At 38.6% G+C, this 25,182-nt stretch overlaps 1 protein-coding gene across 1 annotated transcript; it reads right to left on the reverse strand.

Moving 5' to 3' along the window:
* Positions 1–801: 801 nt before the first annotated feature.
* FUNDC1 (FUN14 domain containing 1) lies at positions 802–15,209 on the reverse strand. Its single transcript, XM_063084097.1, has 5 exons — positions 15,065–15,209; positions 14,209–14,365; positions 9,824–9,899; positions 3,504–3,632; positions 802–1,213 (listed from the first exon to the last, which is right to left on the reverse strand). Exons 1-5 carry the CDS (start codon positions 15,090–15,092, stop codon positions 1,136–1,138), a joined length of 468 nt encoding a protein of 155 aa, XP_062940167.1. The 5' UTR covers positions 15,093–15,209; the 3' UTR covers positions 802–1,135.
* Between the last annotated feature and the right edge of the window lie 9,973 nt (positions 15,210–25,182).

Genomic DNA, 25,182 nt, shown 5'->3' on the forward strand with positions numbered 1-25,182 from the left:
GACAAAACTAACAATACAGAAAAATTTTTTGGACAAAGGAGCCTCTTAAGGAATATGATGTTGGTCCTAAAAACAAGTGAACTGGCCTAGTGGTCCATCAATATAATGTTCCCAAAAGCCTGAAAGTCTTAGTACTTAAATCTCAGACTAGATCAAGGAGACAATTCTTTTTAAGCTACAACTTCATAATTACATAGAAAATCACTGTTCTTCAGTCAGTAAATTCATACTATACTAAGCATTTTAAAGTAATTTTTTGCTTCTTGGTGAAAGAGCCAAAATAATTAGAATTTTTAGAAATGAACAAGGAGATGCATTCAAGGTCAATAAAAGGAATGAATGACTCAACTATACGTACTCCCAAAATAATTAGTTTTGTCCAGGCTGCCAGAATAAACGAAAAAATAAAAAATTAGAAGCTGACATACAAAAAGATATTTTTAAAACTACTACAGATATTGAAAAAGTAAAAAGAGCTTTAAACATCTTGTAGTATTTCCTTAGAAGAGCCTTAGTTGAAACATAATTATCATATAAGCAAAGTAAGAACTGCAAGAAAAAAAACCCTAAAAATTGGTATTAAACTACATTAGTAAGGAGTCTGTATAATATCTTTAATAATTCTATTATTTCTAAAGCTTTCCAAAGAAGGGCATTACAATTCTTCAGTTTACTGCAAATGTATCTTTTAAAAAAACAAGTCAGCCCTACTATTGAAGCTATAATACCAATTTTTATTTATTGGCACTAAACTGTAAAGCATAATGAAGAACACCTTATTTAAATAAAAAGAGGATAATATTTCACTGGGCAATAAATCCAACATTTATTTCTTTTCCATATCTACATCCAATGGTGATATTTTATAGGCTAGCTTCTAAACAGATGCAAATTTTTAAAAATGATGAAAGTGTTTTGCTCAGGAATACTATTGTTTGCATACCGTATAGGTTGACAGCAAATACTAGTTTGCCAAGCTTCAGATGGCAAAATGCTAAGTTGTGAGTTCAATATTGTCCAGCCAGTTGTTCTTCCTTGCCCTGAAGACTCTAGTGGTCTGTGCTGTTGACAGACCACCTTGTAGCCACCACTTCTCTTCTCACATTGAATCCACTATGGTAGAACATTCATGTCCTTAAGATGCAAGGCCTAGCAAAAAGCCTCCCACAAATCCACTGGATATCACAATGTTCTGTTTGATAAATTCTGTTGCCTGAAACACAAAGTAAGTTAAAAAAAAATACTCTTAATTATGCTACAACATTGGTGAACCTTGAAAATATTATGCTAAGTGAAAAAAGACAGACAAAAAAGAACAAATATCGTATGATTCTACTTATATAGTCAAATCTATAGAATCAGAAAGTAGAAAAGAGGCCGGGAGAGAGGGGTAAACAAAGAGAATTAGTATTTAATGGACACAGAGTTTCTTTGAGATGATGAAAAAGTTCTGGAAATAAATAGTGGTAATGGTTGCACAAAAGTGCAAATGTACTCAATGCCACTGAACTATACAGTTAAAAATGGTTAAAAATGGCTGGCCTGTGGCTCACTCAGGAGAGTGCGGCGCTGATAACACCAAGGCCACGGGTTCGGATCCCATATAGGGATGGCCGGTTTGCTCACTGGGTGAGCGTGGTGCTGACAACACCAAGTCAATGGTTAAGATCCCCTTACCGGTCATCTTTAAAATTAAAAAAAAAAAAAATGGTGAAAATGGCAAATTTGATGTTACATATATTTTACCACAATAAAAAAGACACAAGGCTGGCTGGTTACTCACTTGAGAGAGCGTGGTGCTAACACCATCAAGGTCAAGGGTTTGGATACCCATACTGGCCAGCCACCAAAAAAATAAAGATGCAAATTTTAAAAAATAGTCTTAATTATTGAATCTGGCACTAAGTAACATTTTCAGCTATATTCCTCAATTAAATAAACATTTAGGCTGGCTGGTTAGCTCAATTGGTTAGATCACGGTGTTACAACACCAGGGTCAAGGGTTCGGATTCCCTTATCGGCTAGCTGCCAAAAAAAAAAATTAGGAAAAAAAAAAAATTTCCAGCTTTGAGAAGGTTGCTGTATTTAAAAAAAAAAAAAAAAAAATCACCAAAAATTCCTGTGCACCAACTACCACAGGTGCCAAATGCCACACAAAATTCCAGTTATTCATTACAAACTGAAGGAGTGTAGAGCCCACAGCCAGGCCCAGTAAGCAACTTGGCAACTGAGATAACAGGTATACAGCAGCAATAATCTGAGAGGTAAAAGGAAATCCGTGTTATAAAACAAAGGTCAAGGGGGTAGGGGGGAAGAAATCTACCTATAGGGCAGATGTAAATGGTCCATTCATCAAGTTATTAACACAGATCATTTAATAAATTGCCACAGCAGGCACAATGATATTTATTAAAAATCCACTTAGTCAATAAGAAAAAATGTACAAGATCAAAAAAAACATCAGCCTGATAAAATGTTTAACCCAAATAAAATCATGAGAAAACCATTAGACAAAGCCAGACTGGGATATTCTGCCTAGATGCTTCAAAAATGTCAGTGCCATGAAAAACAAAAAAAAGAAAACACAGATGAGAGGACTATTTTAAGATTAAAGGTGATTTCACAGATATGACAACCAAATGCAATATATAATTCTTGATTGAGAAAAAAAGCCATAAAAGATATTTTGTGGAAAAATTTTAATATGAACTGTATGTTAGAAAATATTACTGTATCATCTTAAATTTTTTTTTGAACTAATAATGGTATTTCTTGCTGCATAGGAGAATATCCATACTCTTAGGAGATACATGCTGAGGTATTTAGGGGGGAAAGAGTCGTGATATCTTAAATAGTTTGGAAAGAAAAAAGTATAAATCTCACCCACGTACAGATAAAGTGAATGAGGTAAAATGTGAACAATTTGGTGAATAGGTGAAGGGTATTTAGGTATTCACTGCATTTTTCAACTTTTCAACTGGTTTGAAATTTTTAAAAATAAAACATTGGGGGAGTAAAAGGATAAAACAAAAATAAAGGAAAGGGTGTATTCAATTCACTTCTAAACAGAATACAAGAAGAAAAGAGACAAAATACATACAATAACAGTAATAAAACTAACATATTAATCATATTAAAAAAATATACATCTTTAAACTATTGTGCCTCAAGGAAAAAAATAGTTTTAGTTTTACTACACCATATAGACACACGTACATATTTATAAAAGCAAAGGAAAGTTTTTGGAAGAATAATATTATCAGCTTTTATATGCTGATCAAAGCGGGTGGGAGATGGGCAGGGGAATCTATGTTATCACCAAAAAAATAACGACTGATTTAAATGGTGGTTTGATCCCAAATTTTACTTAAAACTCTTGACATATGACTAAAAACACCAATTTTTTTAAAAAGAAGATAATCCCCAGTCTCATTTTCTGCTAAGTGAAACACATCAACAACAATAACAACAGCAAAAGGACCCAAAATTGTATATCGTCTTACTTCTTCAACTACATTGTTGATTTCAGGTGCTGCTTTATTTGCTCGTTTCTTAATCTGTTTTTTCGCTTTGTTTACATCTTTTTCGACTCTCTTCCAGTCAATCTGCACATAGCCACTGTGACTGGCAATCTGCAAAAATGTAATAAAAACGGTTAATTCTAAACCAAGTAGGTTGCTAACTAATCTATTACCCAGGAATACATGAACATTTAGATTTTTAAAAAATCTATGAAACTTACAGGTAAGAAATTGCTATTTATGCACTAATTTTTTCATTCAGAAGATACTGAGTGCTTTTACTCTGTGCCAATGCACCGAACAAGGGAGACAAAAGTCCCCACCCTCAGAGAGCTTCAGGTTCGTTAGGGAAAACAGACATTAAGCATAAGTAACTACTTAGATGTGATGAACACTGTGTTAAGAAAAGTATAGCGTATGATGGGAAAAGATTACAAAAAATATATTATAACTGTACTGTAATTCTATCATACCTTTTGGAATAGGAAATTTAGATAAAAAGATACAGAGTATGCAAATTATATAGGTAATAAAAGTACCTTTTCATTAAACAGATGTTTAATTGCTAGGGATCAGAAGCTAGTCAGTTATTAGGTCACTAAAAAAATCTAAAGTAGCCTGATAAAGGCCCTTCATTAACTCTGACTCTACTTAAATCAAGAATATTTTCTGGAGCTGACCAGTTATCTCAGTTGGTTAGAGCATAGCTTTGTAACACCAAGGTCAAGGGTTTGGATTCCCACACTGGCCAGCCACCCCCCTCCCCCCGCAAAAGAATACTTCTTGGTAATTGCCTTTGAAAGTAAAATATAAAGAAATATGCTCTACAAGTTTCATGCCAGTTCTTTTAATAAAACTATAGCTAAATGCATATTAATTGTTAAGAAAAACCCTCATATGGTGCTACTGAGACACTGCAAAATCTGAACAGGAATAATAGGGTATGTGTAAGCCAGTACAATAAATTAGTGCCTACAAATAATAAAATCAGAATATAAATAATCACGAGTAGTGAACAACTAAGCCATATATACCATAAAAAACCACATCTATAAAACTCACACATTCTTTGTAACCCTTTAATGCATCACTTTGACTTTTAACCACATATAAAATACTTCAAATAAAAATATCAGATTTTATATAAATAGGTTGACTGGAAATCTTAGGTTTTATTTTGTCTGTGAATGATTCCCTTGAAGAATTTTGTTTATCTGTATTTCTTCCTGTATTTATTCAACTACTATTACTTCAAACTCCAGCCTCAGCAAAACAAGAGTGGTGATCAAACAAAATAGCAAGTGGAAGCTTTTTTGGCAGTACCTGACACAGCAATTTGGGTCACAGGCATGGAGGTGATGGGAAAGAAGCCTTTCCTACATATAAATTCAAAAGACTTCTTACTCGCACTAAATAATCAAACTAGTTGATTACTTTAAAGTTTTTGGAGAATTTAACTTTTTGCCGAATCTCAACGTATTTTCTTAATCCAAAGCTTGTGAGAAGTATGAAGATTTTATGTATGAATATGGCTTTATTTTTTGGTTAGAACAGAACCAAAAATACTATCTATGCTACCACTTATCAGCAATCCCCAATTCAGTTGTCATTTTCAAGACTTAACATTTTAGGGCCGGCCCGTGGCTCACTCGGGAGAGTGCGGTGCTGATAACACCAAGGCCACGGGTTTGGATCCTATATAGGGATGGCCGGTTAGCTCAATGGGTGAGTGTGGTGCTGACAACTCCAAGCCAAGGGCTGAGACCCCCTTACTGGTCATCTTTAAAAAAAAAAAAGACCTAACATTTTAAGTTACTAAATTTTTTTTAAAAGTTAATCTTCCAGTTAGCTCAGTTGGTTACAGTGTGGTGCTGATAACACCAAGATCCAGGGGTTCGATTTCTGTACCAGCCAGCCACCAAAAATAAAAATTCTGGGGCCGAACAGTTAGCTCAGTTGGTTAGAGTGTGGTACTGAAAACACCAAGGTCCAGGGTTCAATTCCTTTACCAGCCAGCCACCAGAAAAACCAAATAAATTAATAAACAAATTCTCATAAACAGCATTCTATACATGATACATAAAAATACTTCCACATAGCCATCTGTCACTGAAAATTAATAAATCTGGGGTCATCTGAGATAAAGATTTTGTATAGTTTAAAGAATCCTCCATGTTTTGGAGTAAAATGTCAGTTACAGGGAAAATGAAAAATCTTGAGATGTTAAGACATTAATGCCTCTCTGGGGTCTCCTTCCCCAGCACTCCAAGCAGAGTCTTCCCTCTTCTCTCTCAGAACCACACACACTCTTCCAGCTCAGCACTGACCAGTACTAGCTCTCCCAGTGAAGTCCCTGATAATGCCAGGCAAATGAGACACAGTGAATGAATGATAACAAAGACAGTGAATAAACACTAGATCCTGTATTAACCAACTTGGCTCAAATAATGACTCTCAGCAACAAACTGGCTGGGCTAGATTATCCCAAAGAGCCCTTTCATGTCTGCTAGTGAAAGAATGATCTCTGTCTGATGCTGAAGTGACCCGCTATCATTGAAAAGATTTCCTTAAGATGTTCATTATTGGGCCAGCCTGTGGCTCATTTGGGAGAGCATGGTGCTGACAACACCAAGTCAAGGGTTAAGATCCCCTTACCGGTCATTTTTTTGTAATAAAAAAAAAAAAGAAAGAGAGAGACAGATGTTCATTATTTTCCCTTGGAGGGAAATCTGGTTAAACTGAAGGATACCAGTCCAAATTCCGCAGCATGTTCCAGTGCAGAGTTGACCAAAGACAAGCAATCTATCCCCAGTGGGGTTCAGGTACATCCAACTTAATTGACAAATACCTTCTAAGTATTGACCATATGGGACCCAATTCAGTCTTGTCCACCCAGAACTCATCTGAGCAATTACAGGGAAATACAAGCCAACAGATTGGGGAGGGGGTGGGGCAGTGATAACTGCTTTTTGAACAACATTTGACTTTCCTACAACATTTAATAAAATTAGGTAAAGAGGTTTCAATAGAATAAAACTTTCCAAGTTAAAAATCATGCCAGGCTTTCAAGGATTCATGTCTGGCTGGAAGGCTCTAAACAGGTAAACAGAGCTTTTTGTTTGTGAGCCTTACTATATAGTGATCTATATGGGGCTGTTTCATTGGGGAAAATTCTCCCATCCCCAACTCCAAGTCTTTTTTTTTCCCCCACATAACATCCCAACTCCAAGTCTTTAGATCACTTTTCTTGAACTGGTCGATTTTCCCAGAGAAAGAAAAGCCCCATCCACACATTTAGAGGTTTCCACCAGCTCTTAGTGCCCAATTCTTACATATGAGCAGACAACAAAGATCATCAGGCATGGAGGAAGTCCTTTAACATGAAAACTAAAGACCAAAATAAACAAGTGGGGGTGGGGATGTGTGGAAATTTAGAGGAACAGACTTTGTAGAAAGAAATTTAAAAAACAAAACAAAACTGGATCATTTATGTCCTCAGAGAGATTAAAAAAGATAATGCACAACTGAAAGAGCTCCCAATGGCCAAAGCTGGAACAATTTGAACAATAAAATAAAATAGTATTAGATTTTAACCCAAAGTATAAAATACTCATGAGTTCATATTGATATAAATCAATGGCTGAATAAATTAACAAATAAAGAAGAGACAAATCTTCCAGCAGAAAACTTTTAAATAATTCATGTATTTACTCTGTCCTCAGGGAGGTGGAGTATAACTCCCACTCTTTAAGTGTGGGCTGTACATAATGACTTCCTTCCAAAGAGTACAGTACGGAAAGGGTGAAAAGTTGGCGGGTACTTTCTTATAGGGCTGGTGAGGATGTACGGACACGTACTTTGTGGAAGGCTAGTTGACAATCAAAAGGCTTAAATACATATATTTGCTTAAGACAAGTGTGCCAAGATGTATATAAATGGCTATACATTCAGTATTGTTTGTAAAACTGAAAAAATAAACCATTAGTGAGCATTCTGTGTAGATGCTAAGAATTCCATGGAAGCAGGACAGACCATTTGGATCAACACTGGACCTGCAGTCTATTAAGGCAATCACATCAAACTAGCATCTGGTGATTTAAAGAAAACTTTCAGCCTCTGCCACTCTCTAAGAACCTATCCTCAATTCAAATTAGAGAAGACATTCAACTTCACTATCTCTCACCAGCCTTCTTGGTCTACAGGCATGCAATTAAAATGGTTTCCAAAGATGCTAGTGCTCCACTAGACGATGTATTTCTAAAGGTCTTACTGAAGGGACTATATTCTAACCATTATGCTGGTTGAAATTATGGATTGGGGGAAGACAAGTCACACATAGTAAATACAAGGGTACTTCAAAGAGCTTGTGGGAAAATGAAATTAAAAGATAATATGTTATAACACCAAAGTCAAGGGTTCGGATCCCCATACTGGCTAGTCACCAAAAAACCAAAATAAACAAAAAAGAAATGTCCAATTAACTTGTCTAGGGAAAAGGAGATTAGTACCTTAAGAATCAATTAAGAGTTCAAAGTGGTTGCCTCAAGGGAGGGAAAAATGGGGGTAGTGAGGAAGGCCAAGGATTAATTTGTAGCAAGTTTTGTATTAAGTATTTGACCCTTTGAATTGTGTGCATATATAACTCCAAAAAACAAAAACTAAAAGATTTATATACCATTGTCTATTTTAAGATGGCAGCATGATAAATATCTACCAGAAAATACTTAATATTATTATTCGAAAGGCTTTAAGTTCTAAATAAACTATCTATAAATATGAGTAAAGGTCATAAATATGGGGCTAAAGAATTTTAGGCAATTAGCCTAAAAGCCGTTTGTTACTCTGTTTTCCCTTTCACTTTCTTTCTACTGAGTTTTCAAAGCAGTTATATTTTTGGGAAAAATCGGTTTGATGCAGACATGCCCTGTGTTCCTCTGCCTTAGTGACTTCAAAGAATATGTGGACTAAGCATGGAAAAGTAGGAGGTGGCAATGGCAAAATGTGGATTTGAATGGTGCATACTGAATGGACTTCTGAAAAACTGACATGCAGAATGGATTAAAATATACAATTCTCTCTATTCTTTGAGCATTTTAGGAAACTCTGCTTCAGTCCAATACCCTTTTATGCTAAACAAAAACGACAACCGAGTCTTCAAAATAGCTACAGAATTAACTAATTATATATGATTCTATATAAACCCAGGCAGGTCAAAATCAGCTTAAGCAAAATTCTCTTCTGTACCAATGCAGGAATCCAAAGGACTAAATTTAGATAGTAATCATATTCTTTTTCACCTCTTATTATAAGTTATAAGCAATTATTCCTAATAATGTCACCAATAGAAAGAAAATATATTTTGTATGTGTTAATCTGTGCTTAACACATACAAATCCAGTTCCTTTGTACTTAAGGCAACTATACTGGTTATTACATGATCAAAGTCTTAGGTGCTGAGGTCAGATTTTGATTGCTATGAACATCAATCATTTAAAAAATCTGGTAAAACTGACAGTTCTCTATCTTTAAAATTGTTGCTAACATTCATTCCAAGAGATTTTAAACTTTTGGATTTACTATATTTGATCTTCAGGGAATGATATTTTTGGAAAAATATATACAAAATATATGTGAATGCCAGACAATATCCTGATAAATATCCTCTAATGGCAAAGCATTATTAGACCTTATACTTAGAGGAACATGAACATGAACCAAAACTAAAATTTCAAATCTACCTGCCTCAGAAATAGGATTATGAATGATTTTTCTAAACCCAATTTTCCACTTTCTATATTATTGTTTCTCTAGTTTAAAAAAAAATGCTAGAAATTGCTAACAGCAGTTTCCTCCAGGGAGAAAAACCACATGGCTAGGAAACAGGAAAAGAAAGAGAACTTTTGAATTTTATATATTATGGGTGTGTGAATTTTAAATAAATGTTTAAAATGGTCAGGATGAGTAGGTTATATTACTAGTGAAATGTTTATTTAGCCAGGGAGATGCTTCAAGGGAAATTTAGGTAAGTAGTAAAAAAAATTAAGGCACTTCAAATTTTAATAGTTAGCTTTTTAGTACCTGGAATCAAACTATGCTTAAGGAACTTGGAAGTATTTAAATTGTTGTCTTCATGACAGACGCCAGCTTTCAAAACTCATTGTAGTTTTTCCATAACCTGATGCCTAAAAGAAAAATTTCACCTTCTATTAAAACAGACAGGAGGGAAATTGCTAAACTTGACTTTCTCAGTTCCCAAGGGCTACCTATGTAAGCAGAGGCAAGTGTCAAAAGCTCTGACATACCTGAAGGAGAAGAAAGCCACCACCCACTGCGGTTGCTGCAAGTTTTCCAACTTTCTGGAACAAAAATCCCGCACACCTTTAATGAAAGAAATAACAAAAGATGAGAACAATCTATGTACCAAACCCTCTCCCTCTGCCACTTTTCATTGCTTTCCTAATAAAATCTTAATGTCTTCTCATCTCTCTTTTTTTTTTTTTTAAAGATGACCGGTAATGGGATCTTAACCCTTGACTTGGTGTTGTCAGCACCACGCTCTCCCAAGTGAACCACAGGCCGGCCCTTCCCATCTCTTTTGATCATGTCCCTTAGCTACCCAGAAACCCTCAATATATCCCTTCAGTTACATAGGATAGCCAAAAATGCACAATCTAAAATGTCTTAGATTTGTTTCAAAATAAGGAATGGAGGAGAGATGAGGCAAGGAATTCACAGGAAAAAAAGAGTGGCTACTGAAACTACAGGGTGAGTACTCGGAGATTCATTATCCTACTTCTACATTTGCATACATTGAAATTTCCCATAACAAAAATGATTTGTTGTTTTGTTTTGCTTAATACCATCAAGATGTTTCATACACTTGGCAGACCCCCACTCTACCCAAACCTTCTGCTCCAACCTGATTAGTTTCCAAACAGGTCATCACCTTTGATCAAGCTATTAATCTCCCTGCTTCTAGGAGTTTCCACCTAGCTTTGCCTATCTAAAGCTTTCCTACCCTTTAAGGTCCTGCTGGAGGTCCATGTTTATGATTACACTATTTTAGCCCACATTTCTCATGGCCTCCTCATCTAATATCTATTTTTGTATCAAACCTGTTTTGTCTAATTTATCTTATAAGAGTGTCAGCCCATACTTCTTTTGTGCTTAATTCTCTCCTTCAGTGAACTCATATTCCTTTCAGTATTCCAGATCCATACTGTGCAAAAGAATCCCAGATTTCTAACTGTAGCCTTCTGCACTAGGTTGAATGCCATCTCCCCAAAACTCTTGTCCTTCCTGAAACTTCAAAATGTGACCTTATTTGGAAATAGGGTCACTGTAGATGCAATTAGTTAAGATGAGGTCATACTGGAGCAGGGTGGGCCCTTAATCCAACATAAGTCATAGAGACAGGACACAGAGGGAAGATGACCATGTGGCAGAGATTGGAGTAATAGGTCTACAAGCCAAGGAATGCCAAGGATTGCTGGTAATCACCAGAAGCTAGGAGAGAAACATGGAACAGATTTCTCCCTCTGAGCTTCTAAGAAGGAACCAACCCTGCTGATGCTGGAGTGAGCAGGACTGAAGCCATTTTGGGACCTGAACCCCATGGGCTCTAAAAGATTTTAAAAGGACGGAGTTTTTTTCTTGGCATGCACTTCTCTGAGTTCCCTCTTTTCCCATGGCTATTTGATACTTTGAACCTTGGTAATGGAGGAAGATGACATTATTTACATAAATGTAAAGTTGTTTTCCAGCCAGCCTGAAGCTGCAAACTTGCAGATTTGTATGTACTATTCAGACCCTGGGAAACCAAAGAAGACATCAGTAAAGCTACGCTGATTCCACCCCTCCAGCAGGATCCCGAGATAACAGCGAGGACGGAGCAGAAACTAGAAGGAGCCTTGGTGAGACCTTGTACCTGGCTCCTTGCACGGGACCCCCACAGCTCACGTCTCTCTCTCTCTCTCCCCTGCTTTTCATTTCCCACATTCCATTCCCTTAACCCCCTCTTTAAAAACCCCTCAGTAAATGTGAGACTTTGAGATGGCTTTAGTCTGGCCATTCTCTTTCAGGTTTACTGGGTTAGCCTAACATCTCTTCTCAGGTCAACAGTATTCCTGAATAAAAGCTGACTTCCATTTTCACCAACATTTGGCTTTTGAGTTATTTGTTTTTAAAAAGGGGCAGACAGCCAGACCTATGCCCAGTAACAATGACAGCTTGATTTCAGACTTGTAACCTCCAGAACTGAGAGAGAATAAATTTCTGTTGTTTTTTAATCCACATAGTTTGTGGTACTTTGTCACAACAGCCCTAGGAAACTAATACACCTTCCTAAATGAAAAATTTACACTTTCAATTACATGATTGGTTTTTCTAGCACCCAGAACCACCTATTCAAAGTGTCCCAAAGCAAACATCCTCTTTCCAGCTAAACCGACTGTTGCTAAGGTCCCAATTTATAAATGATAGCACCATTCTCCGAGCTTGCCACCTCACAGTCATCTCAGACTCTGCCTTCTACATCCTTGGAACAACTGATGGCAAAGTTCCATATACTCTATTTCCAAAACATTATTTGACTCTTGTCTTCTCTTTTCCATTCTCAGGGGCATCATTACCTTGCTTCCAGACCACTGTAAGGACCCTCTAACTGATCTTCACACATTCCATCTCTCCTAGCAACCACCCATCCTCATATTAGTTTTAATTTCTTATAGTGATCAAAACTATAACTATTTACAACTAAATATAATCTCCTCAGCCTCCCATTCATGTCCTGAATTGTTAGTTAGGTTAATGCCTATTTTGTTCTAACATACATCATATTATCACATAAGTTTTATACCCAAGAAAATTGCAAAAATGTACTACACTGAATCTAGTCATTGCAACAAATCACCTGTATAATATTAGAGTCCTATTACCTAGTTCCTAGTATATATTACTATAAAGAATGTATCCCTCAGTAGGGGATTTAGCAACAAAGGCTCAGAAAAGGGAGAAGAGGCGAGCAGCAGCCAGGTCTCCACAACAACCTGGGGAGCATATGTATCCTCTGCTAGATGGCATTAGTCACTAAAATGAACCTACTACCTCCCACTGCTGTGTCTCTAGGCTTTCCAAGAAAACTGCTGCCAATGATGGGGCTTCTCACCAAGTCTGGTCTACAAGGAGAAACCATACAATGACTTGATAATTCTATTTCCTAATTATTTTTTAGTCTCTTTTAAAATTGGGATTTAGGCCCTGACTCACATTAACCAACCACCTATGGCACCAAATTGTGAGCCTTTTTAAGCAGAGAACCATACCTTGAATTATGGGAATAGAAATACAATCAATCTGTGGAGAATCATCTGACCAAGGCCCTGACCAGGCATCTCTTTCTTCTAATTGTAGGCTTTTTTCATACAGCAGCATTAATAAGCACACATCATGAATAAGTACTGCACCACAGAATCTTTTTTTTTTTTTTTTTTTTCATCACACCACAGAATTTCTACCATGAACTGACATTTACAAAAAGGCATAGAGGGGCTGACTGGTTAGCTCTGTTGGTTAAAGTTAGGTGTTGATAACACCAAGGTCAAGGACTCAGATCCCCATACTGGCCAGAAAAAAAAAAAAGAAAGAAAATTTAATTTTATACTTATCAAGTAGAAATATGTAAATATTTCAATTAAATTGATGTAAGATGAATTTAACTTAGAATCTAAGAAAAAAATGATTATTCACCCTAACTTCAAAAATTCGCTAGTCATGAACATTTTCAAAATAAAGGGTTTATAAAAAACAAAAAAGAAAACCAAAATAAAGGGTTAAACTTATTTCTGCCCCTTGTTTTCTGGCTAATCTTTTATTCCAAGAATAAAAGAATTAGAAATAGTAGCAACTGTGTAATCACGTAGCCTGAAATGTTAACTGGTGAGGTTTATGCTTATTAACTCCTCCTTAATGTACTCCACAGTATTATTACAGAACAATCAGACCTTTAATTCCAACACAGAACCAATGTTCTTTTTCAACGTATTATCATTATCTGAACTAGCCCACAAAAAAATAGAATCGTCTGTATAATCATCGACAATTTTTACTGAGCATTTTATACTGTTCTCTACAGGGCTGACAATCCTAGAGGCCAGTTCTACTGTGGCAGTTCCTCTCAGGTTTTTCCAGTTGTTAGCACTGAATGACAAGTAAAAATTTACATATAATTAACTCATATTTCTTCCCATCTCCTATCACCGAACCAGATGCACTACATTTGCTGAACTTGAGAGAGGGCGAAACATAAAGAATCAAAGGAAAGATGAGGAGAAAGAGGAAGTGGTGGGCATGGCGGGGGGTGGGGGGGTGGGGGGGGATCACCGATACCCAACAGGGAGCCTCTGACCGTAGATTAAACCAATTATAATTCAGAGAAAAAGGCCCGGCCCATGGCTCACTTGGGAGAGCGTGGTGCTGACATCACCAAGTCAAGGGTTAAGATCCCCTTACTGGTCATCTTTTTTAAAAAAATAAGTAAATAAATAACTCAGAGAAAAGCCTCAAAGCAATGCTTTTCCGGAATTAACAGTGTACACCCACTGAATGTGCATGGTGACTCTGGCCCATGTTTTAAAGGATAGCAGTTCAAGTTCCCAATGAAATTTAATGAAAAAGATGTTGTTCTCACCAGCCAGTCACGCCACCCATTACAATCTGGGTAGCTACTGAGTATTTTTCTACCATAGGTCCCGAACTGTGGCCAAACACTCGATTCCACCAGTGGTGTCTTCTCGCATACTCAGTTAAATCCAACACTTCGTAAGAGTCGTCATCGCTTTCACACTCTTCAAAATACAAAATGGAAAAAATAAATTGAGTCAATCAAAAGTCAGAAATGTCCCATACATTTTGGTTTATCTGTTACAACTCACTGTTACTTTTGGCCTACAGTTAAAAATGCCAGGATGGAAACTAATGAGTTTGTTACACTCAATTCCTGAGACTAGGGCCTCAAGAGTCAAGGGCCTTGCAATGATACCCCCCTCGCCTTTCCAGAGGCCCAGGTACCGGCCTGGGGGCACGGAGCCAGGGCCACTTCCGAGTTGCACGGCAGTGAGGGGTCACCCCCCCAAATCTCAGTAGGGCCAGGGTCAGAGCAGGATCCATTTCCATCAGTGGGAGGAGGGGGTCCTCCTCTGAGGGCCGGCGAGGAGCCCGACGGGAAGAAATCACTTCAGAGTCAAGACTTAAAAAAAAAAAATTTTTTTTTTAAAGAAATACGTCTAATGATGGAGATGAAGAGCCAAGAGGTGAAGATAAGGCAAGAGGTAGGGCTGTGTTGGGGTTGGGGAGGTCCCTCTCCGCCTTGAGAGGGGAGAGAGAAGTATAGCTCGGAGGGTGGATTCAAAGGGGCTGCCTCAAAAAAACCCCAGAAAAACAGAGCCCCAGGAATCCTGAGGCAGGGGTAGGAGGAGGCGTCCCGGGACCAAGGTCGAGACCTGTGAGCCGCGTCCCAGATACTACTTCGGGCCCTGGCCGCTCACCTTGGGGAGGGGGGTTCCGGGTGGCCATGATACTGCCGGCGGCCTGCTCTGGGGTGGTCCCCGCCCGCCCTCCTCTCCCCAGCACTTTAAGGGCCGCTCTAGGCCGAAATGGAAGTCTATGATCTCTTTTTTCCTGCTCCTCCTCCTCCTCCTCCTCCTCCAGGCGCGTTGTCCTGTCCCCGCCCCCTCCTCTTCGCGCAGGACCTTCCGCGCAGGCGCAGGGCCCAGGGGCGGGGAAAGGGACTGTGGGATCGCAGCCCCGCCAGGCCTTAAGGGAATGGTAGTCCGTTTCCTTCCGCAACTATGGCCTCGCCACCGCACCCCCCCTCCCCCGATTTTCCATAACCTGAATTTCGTTATTTTGTTTTAAAGAGCCTAAGGGCTGGAGGAATGGGGGGAGGGGCGCCACATGGTGGTATAAAGGGAAAATCGGCGTGGTATTGACAAAGACTCTCTTCTTGACCTAGTCAGGAGGCTCCCCCTTGGGCCAGGTCTTTGGCCTGCCTGGTCCAGTTGTAGCAAGAATCCTGCAGTGAGACTCCTCCTACCTTTTTTTTTTTTTTTTTTTTAAAAAAAAAAGATTACCGGTAAGGGGATCTTAACCCTTGACTTGATGTTGTCAGCACCACACTCTCCCGAGTGAGCGACGGGCTGGCCCAAGACTCCTCCTACCTTTGATATCTAATTACTCTCAATATCCATTCAAATTCCTCATGCCCCACCTTTGCTATCTGATCACTCTGACCTGCCTAAAGCAAGAATCCTCTTTCCCTTGGTGTTTTCTTTTGGCTCTTCCACCCATTGAGCCCCTAGCTCTGATCATTGGCTACACTTCTGCAATAGTCTGGAATAAAGTCTTCCTTATCATTTTAACAAATGTCAGAATTACTTTTACTTGGGTTTTTTTTCAGAATAACTTTTATTTTTTTTTTTAAAGATGACTGGTAAGGGGATCTTAACACTTGACTTTGTTGTCAGCACCACGCTCAGCCATTGAGCTAACCGGCCATCCCTATATGGGATCCGAACCCGTGGCCTTGGTGTTATCAGCACCACACTCTCCTGAGTGAGCCACGGACCGGCCTCAGAATAACTTTTAACAGTATTTTGAACACTGCACCAGAATTCAAGCATTTGAAGGAAAGGGCTTTTTCAAACCATGCTTTTCTAAGGAGGCAAGGTCTCTCACCAAGGGACAGAAATGTTTCTAATGCCCTGCTACTGGGAATTGGAACCTTTTAACCCACTTCCTCTCCTCACACTTCCACCAGGAACCCAAGGAGGTAAAGGAAGGTTTCGGAACCTCCTGAATAACTGACCTGGCAGGAGTTACTCAAAAGGACATAATTTTTTAGCATTATTCTTGTTATTTAAATCTGACAAAGGAATAGGTCAAGTTCACCCCGAAGCCCCATGGGACTCTGCAGAATGAAAAACTGTTGATCACCAAGCAGCTAATACAAGTTAACATAAACCAGCCCCCAAACTTGTTTTGAACTTGCATTGCATCCACATTCGCAGTACAATTAAACAAAACAGCCCTCTCAGTATTAATTTACAATACTAATTTCTAGTTACTATTAAGTAACTTGTGTTCCTTTATTTCTTACTGTATCCATGCAAATAATCAACCTGTTAGGTTCAATTGTATGTTTTCCTTTAATTTAAAATTGATTGGAAAAAGCAAATTCTCTTTTCCCATGACCCAATATAATTTAACTAATCTATAGAGACTAGCAAGAATATGAGGTTAGTTAATCCACAGTGAAGGTATAATGAAACTCGATCATCCTTTCCTGAGCTCCACCTTTCCTCAAGGTCTTCTCTTTGGAAATCTCAGTTGTTAAAAACAAGCTGGTCAGAACTGAGAAAAACAAAAAGCAGACAGAACAACAAACAGAACACTTCTCACTTCCAAGGCAATCTCCCCTCCCCTCCTAGGCTACACCGTCCTGCCCTACTAGATATCTGCATTTGAATGATCTACAGATTCAGCCAGTCCAAAACAACTCTCACTATCTTTGAAGCTACCCAAAGGAATGAGAAAAAATTCAGGATCACCTTCTCCTTTCCGCCTCCCTTTTCTCCCACAGGTAAGCATCCTTTGTCTGCTTAAATACTTAACAATTGCCCCTTACAAGGTAAAGTCTTACAAGGTAAAATCTAAACTTCTCAAGGCAAATTGCAGGGGGTTGGCAAATTTTTTTGTAAAGGCCAAATCGTAAATATTTCAGGCTTTGGTAGCCACCTGTGGTCTTTGTCGCAATTTTTTTTTTAACAATTCCTTAAAAATGTAAAAGCCATTCTCAGTTCACAGACTCTACAAAAATGGGGTGTGGGGTTGGTTCCAGTGAAGTGATGTTTACAACTAATCGATCATAATCAGTTACAGATTTCTTTGTTCCTTCTCCACTTCCACTGCTTTGCATGACTAGCCTTAAAAAAATAAATTAAAAAAAAATTTAAAAATGGGGGTGCGGGGCAAATTTGGCCGGCAGATTGTAGTTTGCTGACCCGCAGCACACAAGACCCTTCACATTTTGGCCTCTCTTGTCTCCTGAATGTATTCAGTTTTCCAAATACACGTGGCTTTTTCCAACCTGTGTGAGTTGGTTCATGCTCTTTCCTCTATGTGAAAGCAGTGTTTGTTCTCTGCTGGACAGCACCCAAACATGCTTTAAAACGCATCTTAAAGGGCTGGCCCGTGGCTCACTTGGGAGAGTGCGGTGCTGAGAACACCAAGGCCACGGGTTCGGATCCCATATAGGGATGGCCGGTTAGCTCACTGAGGGAGCATGGTGCCGACACCACCAAGCCAAGGGTTAAGATCCCCTTACTGGTCATTTTTTAAAAAAAAACAAAAAACAAAAACGCATCTTAAAAAGAGTAAGCTCCACACAGTTTTTCTCTATTTTTCCCAGAGGCCTCTCTCCCTTCCTTCTGATCCTTGTGTTGAATTTGAAGCAGGCAGTTCAGCATTTTGATTAAGCATTTGGATGAACTTTGGGATCAGCCAAACCTGAGTTCAAATTCTAGCTCTGTCCTTCCTAGCTTTGTCTTTGAAAAGGGTGTTATCTTTACTAAGCTTCAGCTTTCTCCTCTGAAAATTTAGAAGGATGAATTGAAAATAAAATCAAGTATGTAAAGAGGTTTGAGCATGACCCATAATGAATACTCATTAAAGGTTAGCTTTAATTATTTAGTCATTTATTTATTCACCAAATATTTGTTGAGTACTTCCAAAGGGCTAGGCAATGTGCTAGGCACTGTTAGGGATAGATCAATAAACAAGATGGGCAAGTTTTTGATCTTCCCGGACATTACAGCAACAAAGTAAGACACACAAATACAGATTATAATTAGTGTTGTTGGAGTGAGCAGGACTGAAACCATGTTGGAGCCTAAAATCACCTGAGCTTTAGAAAAATTTTAAAAGACAGTTTTTTCTCTCCTCTCTTTGTTCCGGTCCCCTTTCTATTCTTGCTTGCTAAGTAGAAAAATGAGGCTGTTGAAAGCTAATCAGTACCTTGCAAAACTAACAGTTCTTCTTTGAGGCTTGCTGAGTTCCGAGACAGATGTCTGGAGACTGACCATGGGCATCAGCAAGGAAGACATCAATAAAGCTATGCTGATTCTACCCCAAATCAAATCAAAGTCCTGCAGAACCCTAAGATAACATCAAGGACCAGAACAGAAGTCAGATGGTGCCCTGATGAGAATTTGCACCTGGCCCCCTTACACGTAGCCCCCACAGCTCACATCTCCCCCTCTTGCTTTCCATTCCCTCCCTCTTAAACCTCTCGGTGAATCTGAGCCAGGGGGATGGGTTAGCCTAAATCTTCTTCAGGTGGCCGGCATTCCTGACTAAAGCTGCCTTTCTTTTTCACCCATTTGACTTTTGAGTCTTTTGTTTCCATTTGGCGGCAGGCAGCCAGACTTGGGTTCAGTAACAGTGAGAGGAAAAGAATGTAAAGGGCATAAGTCCTCACATGTATTATCAGTAATCTACTGAGAGTAAAATAATTAAGTCCCAAATTTAATTTAGTTAAGTCTTTTGAGCTCTTTGGGTCTCCCTTAACTACAAACTAAGGATTGGATTACTAAACTCCCTTCCAATTCCCAAATCTATATGTAGTATCTCACAGTAATTGTGGTATATTCTCCACCTCCCTGCCCAAAATACCACTATTAGTAAGAACTCTAGAAATCCAAGCTACCCTCCAAAGGTTCCTTTTGTGGACTGTATTGTATCCCCCCAAAATTAGGATTGAAGCCCTAATCCCCAGTGTGACTATATTTGGAGATAGGGCCTTAAGTAGGTAATTAAGGTTAAATTAGGTCATAAGGGTGGAGCCCTAATCCTGTAGAACTAGTGTCCTTATAAGAAGAGGAAAAAGAAAAAACAAGGCCACACACAAAAAGAGGAAGAGACACCAGAGAGCTCTCCCTCTCTTCACATGCACACAGAGGAAAGGCCATGTGAGGACAAAGTGAGAAGGTGGCTATCTGCAAGTCAAAAAGAGAGCCCTCTTGGACTTCTAGCTTCTAGAACTGTGAGAAAATAAATTGTTTAAGTCACCTTCCTATAGGGTTTTGTTATGGCAGCCCAAGCAGACTAATATAGTTCCTTAGCCCCTTCCCACTCTCTGTGTCTAGGGATCCCCAAGAATGTATTGGAATTTCAAGTGAGAGAGGTCCCATCCAGATTGATCCAGCCTTGGAACCTAGAACCAAATGGAAAGGACTCAGTTGTCAATGAGGGGCTGGAGTTTGGGAGGGAGGGAGACACAGAAGCAAGTATTTCAGCCCCGAGGACAGCTATGAAAATCAAACAAATGGCATTTGCAGGTAAGGTGTTCTTCCTGTGTTGCACTAAATTGAAAGAGCTTCCCAGCTCTCTCTCTCTCACTAAGCTTTCTCAGCCTCTGGAAGTGAGGGCCTTTACCTCTTCTTCCTGTGTACTGCCAAGGCTTACTCGTTAGGTCCATTTCTCTTAACCTTTTGATAACTTAAAGACTCTTTTTGATTGTTTAAGCCATTGGGCCTTGATTAGTGCCACCCTCATCCTATAGATGTTCATAATTCAAACCTCCGGAAGTGGGCTGGCTGGTTAGATCAGTTGGTTAGAGCATGGTGCTATAACACCAAAGTCAAGGGTTCAGATACCCATACTGGCAAGCTGCCCCCCACCAAAAAAAATCTCCAGTAGTGTTTTTTGAAGCAGGGAAGGGAGACTTGTAATCATTAACTCCCAGAAGACACCTGGGCCACTATGTAAATAAATCTACTCCTCTCCAGGCCATATCAGCATTCCAAGAGGGAGAAAATTTGTGCAAAACTTATTTTTTAAATGGTCTTGTTACGCCCTAACCCCAACACAATGGGACCCATTTACCCCACATTTATACAATTTAAAATGCCCTAAGTGGCCTTTCAAAGGAAGGAGATAATTGCTGTTGAGCAAAGTGTGGTAAAATTAATATTGCATACAGCAGTGTGTTGGAGCGTAAGCGGGTACAAATTTCAGTGATGTGTACATACAATCTTAAAGATGCTCGTGTCTCTTGCCTCAATGATCTCACTTAATTGCGGTTAGCACAGTTGGCTAGAGCGTAGTGGTGTTAAAACCAAGGCGAAGGGTTCGGATCCCTGTACCGGCCAGCTACCAACCAACAAACAAAACTCTCACTTAATTACAGCTTGGCATGGAAATAACAATCTCGCTTAAAAATCTGTGCCAACTCGGGCTGGCCTGTGGCTCACTTGGGAGAGTGTGGTGCTGATAACACCAAGGCCACGGGTTCGGATCCTATATAGGGATGGCCAGTTAGCTCACTGGGTGAGCATGGTGCTGACAACACCAAGCCAAGGGTTAAGATCCCCTTACTGATCATCTTATAAAAAAGAAAATGGCAGTATTTCATTCGTTTTTATAGCAGAGTAGTATTCCATTGTGTAGATATACCACATTTTCCCTATCCACTCATCTGATGATGGACATTTGGGCTGGTTCCAACTCTTAGCTGTCCCGACCCGTGGGATATTCAACGCAGACCCTGGAGGGGGGAATGGGAATTGGATGGGACAAGAGACGAGAGAAATGGAGACAAGACAGTATTCTGATCAAGTCTCATTTATTAGCCAGAAGGTCACAGCTTATATAACCTGCAGGAGGGAATCAGCAGATAAGGAAGTGAGCAGCAGATGTTTTCCGGGAAAACCGCAGGGCGGGTAGTTCCAGTAAACAGAAAATTCCCCTGTTATCTATGGCAAGTTGCAAAGTCTCCCACACCCATAGTGCACAGGAGGGGGAGGGACGGAACATAACAGCAAACAAGGTTCTGAGGCCTCGAGGCAATAGCCGGGCTCTATGGCTCCGGACAGGTAGGCTCTTAGCCAACAGCCGGGCTCTATGGCTCCGGACACTTAGCTATTGTAAATAGTGCTGCAGTGAACATTGGGGAACAGGTATACCTTCGACTTGATGATTTCCATTCCTCTGGGTATATTCCCAGCAGTGCCATTTTGCAACGACATGGATGGACCTAGAGAGAATTATATTAAGTGAAACAAGTCAGACACAGAAAGAGAAATATCACGTGTTCTCACTTATTTGTGGGAGCTAAGAAATAAATAAATAAATACACAAAAAAACTGGGGGAGAGGAGGGAAGAAGACACAATTACAATTCCTTGAAGTTGATACGACAAGCAAACAGAAAGGACATTGTTGGGAGGGAGGGGGGAGAGAGAGGAGAGAGGGAGGTTTCGGTAATTGGCCACAATATTCAACCACATTGTATATTGACAAAATAAAATAAAATTTGGAAGAAAAAAAAATGTAAAAAAAAAAAAAAATCTGTGCCAACTCAAAACTAGCAGCTTTAAAAATAAATAAGTAAAAATTTTAAAAAATCAATGCCAAAGATTGTATAAAGAGTTCTTATACTTAAAGATATTCATTGAAGGGCCTTAAAAAAAAATAGTGAAAAGGAGTAGAAACAATAAGGGAAAATGAAAAATGTCCAAGCAATAGAGGAATAGTTAAGGAAATTATGGAACATTATGTTTAAAAATACTGTAATGATATGAAAATGCTTAGGTGAAAAAAAGTAGACCAAATTGTATACACAGTTTTATTGCAAGTTATGTATTCAATTTCTGCTAAAAATGCATTAGGAGGGCTGACCCCGTGGCGCACTCAGTAGAGTGCGGCGCTGGGAGCGCAGCAGTGCTCACGCCGCGGGTTCGGATCCTATATAAGGCTGGCCGGTGCGCTCACTGGCTGAGCACGGTGCGGCCGGTCACAAAAACGACAAAAAAAATTTAAAAATTAAAAAATTAAAAAAAAAATAAAAATGCATTAGGACTTGATACTGTAATGGATTACACTGCAGACCTGATTCTGGCCCTTTGGCATTTATCCCCACATTAGGCTGAACTGAATGGTTTGTAAGGTAGTGATAGAAAAGTACCGGATGGAAAAATAAACAAAGATAGCCAAGAAAACTTTAAAAAGGAGGAGAAATGAAAGAGGACTAGTCCAACCAGATATGAAAATATAATCTATAAAAGTCACTGGTTAAAACAGTGTGGTACTGCTGCATGAACAGATGGACAGATTAAAGGAACAGAATAGCAAGTCCAGAAATAAAAACAATATACACCAGGATTGAGTTTATGATAAAGGTAGAATTTTTTTTTCTTTTAACCACTAGACTACCAGGGAAAAGGTGGAGTCTTAAATCAGGTAAAGATGAACTTTATTATAAACTGTTGTCAGAAAACTAAGGCTGATATCTGACATCTGGAAAAAAGATACAGCTGAATCCATAGCTCACAACATATGCCAGGCTAAATTCCAAATGGCTCAAGTATCTAGATGTAGAAATTGAAATAATAAAAACTCTTGAAGAAAATCTAGGCAAATTTTTTATAACTTTCAGTGGGGACAGCGTTTTATGAATGACTCAAAATGCTGATAAATTTGACTATGTAAAAATTAAAACTTGGACTGGCTGGTTAGCTCAGTTGGTTAGAGTATCGTAACACCAAGGTCCAGGGTTCAATCCCTATACTGGCCGGCCACACGTGCACACACACACACAAATTAAAACTTAAGCATAAGAAAATCAAAGCCAAAAGACAAATTACAAATTGGCAATAATGTCTGTAATTCATATCAAAGGCAAAGAACTAATCTCCCTAATATATAATAGCTCCTAAAAAGAGTAGATAAAAAAAAACCAATCACCCCAATGGAAGAAGAGCAAAGGGCATATAAGTAAATTCACAGAAAAAGAAATACAAATGGCCCTTAGAAATGTGAAAAATCCTGAACCTTACTCATGGTAATTGAACATAGTAATTCTCACTTAACAGATTAGCAAAAACCCAAAAGTAAAACGACAGACAATATCTTCACATGATACCTTCCCATGAATGTACAAGGTTATTCACTGTAGCACCGTTTGGAACAGCAAAAGATTGGAAACATTCCAAGTGTCCAGCATTAAGGGACTGATTAATAAACCATAGTATATGGATACAACCATAGCTGTCATAAAAAACAGATGAGAATGAGAAAGTTCTCTGTATCCTGATTTGGAAAGCTCTGTAGGATATGTTGTTAAAAGGAAAAAAAGCAAGACAGAACAGTGTGCTACCTTTCTGAGGGAATAGTTTTATTGAGATATAGTCCACATATCATACAATTCACCCATTTGAAGTGTACAGTTTTTAGTATCTTACATTATTATTTTTTTAATTATGGTAAAATATAGATAACATAAAATTTGCCATTTAACAATTTTTAAGTGTACAGTTCAGTGACATTAAGTACATTCAGATGGTTGTACAACCATCACCACTACTATTTCCAAAACTTTTTCATCACCCTAAACAGAAATTCTGTAACCATCAAGCGATAACTCCCCATTCCTCCTGCCCCCAGCCCCTGCTAACCTCCACTCTACTTTCCATCTCTATGAATTTGCCTATTCTAGGCATTCTTATAAGTGGAATCACATAGCATAATGTTTCCAAGGTTCATCCTTACATATATATTACATAAATATATTACAACTTCATTTTGTTTTATGGCTGAATAATATTCCATTGTATGGATATGCCACTTTTGTTTATCTATTCATCTATTGATGGACATTTGGTTTGTTTTCACCTTTTGGCTATTGTAAATACTTGGAATGCTGAAGTGAACATTGGTCTACAAGTCTCTGAATATTGGCATACAAGTCTTCTGTGTAACAACCCTCAGTCGGATACAAATATACGTCTTTGCTTGTAGCTTGTATCTGTGTACAGAAACACTAGCAGAATACACAAGACACTAATAAAACTGGTTGAAGGTGGGAGGAAACAGGGTAGATAGAGAGAAGAGAGTAAGACTTCTCATTAGGTACAACTTTTTATATTGTTGTAATTTTGGGCAATGTTAAATGCATTGCCAAAGCAAAAAATCCAAATCTTGTGACGTTCTTGAGTTACTAAGAGCAAGGGATCTATTAATAAGCATAGAAACCTACATACAGGAAAAGATGGAAGAGCGAAGTAGACATGAATAGTAAGTTATCCACTCTCCAATCAATGACCCTTTCTACAAGTTCAAATTGAATAAAGAATAATTTGGCTACTTAATTAACTCATTGAACAATGGTTATTAACTTTTTCCTATATGCAATAGACAGGAGTGTCATAATTATACTGTTAATTTTTACCCCTGATGTTTGTATTAAAACAAATATATGCTCTTGTAAACAGCACACATCATTGCTAAAAATATTTTCTTGCTATTTGTCAAGTTACAGTATTCTGGGATAGAAAATAACCTCCATAGCATGATAATGGTGGTTGAAGAAAGTCAGTAGCCCAAGGAAATAAATGAAATAAAAAATAAAGCCAAATTTTCCTGGTTCTGTCAGGAGTAGATAGCATTGCCAGAGAAATTAAACTTACACTGTTTCATAACTCCTTCCAAAAAAAGTAGAGTTCTAACGGCCCAGGACCAAAAAAAAAAAAAAAAAAAAAAAAGAAAGAAAGAAAGAAGAAAAAAGAAAAAGGGGGGCTGGGGGGAGACTCAAAAGCCGTTGTCTCTTATTG

The sequence above is a fragment of the Cynocephalus volans genome, chromosome X (genome assembly GCF_027409185.1).
Source record: "Cynocephalus volans isolate mCynVol1 chromosome X, mCynVol1.pri, whole genome shotgun sequence".
In the NCBI taxonomy this organism is placed as follows: domain Eukaryota; kingdom Metazoa; phylum Chordata; class Mammalia; order Dermoptera; family Cynocephalidae; genus Cynocephalus; species Cynocephalus volans.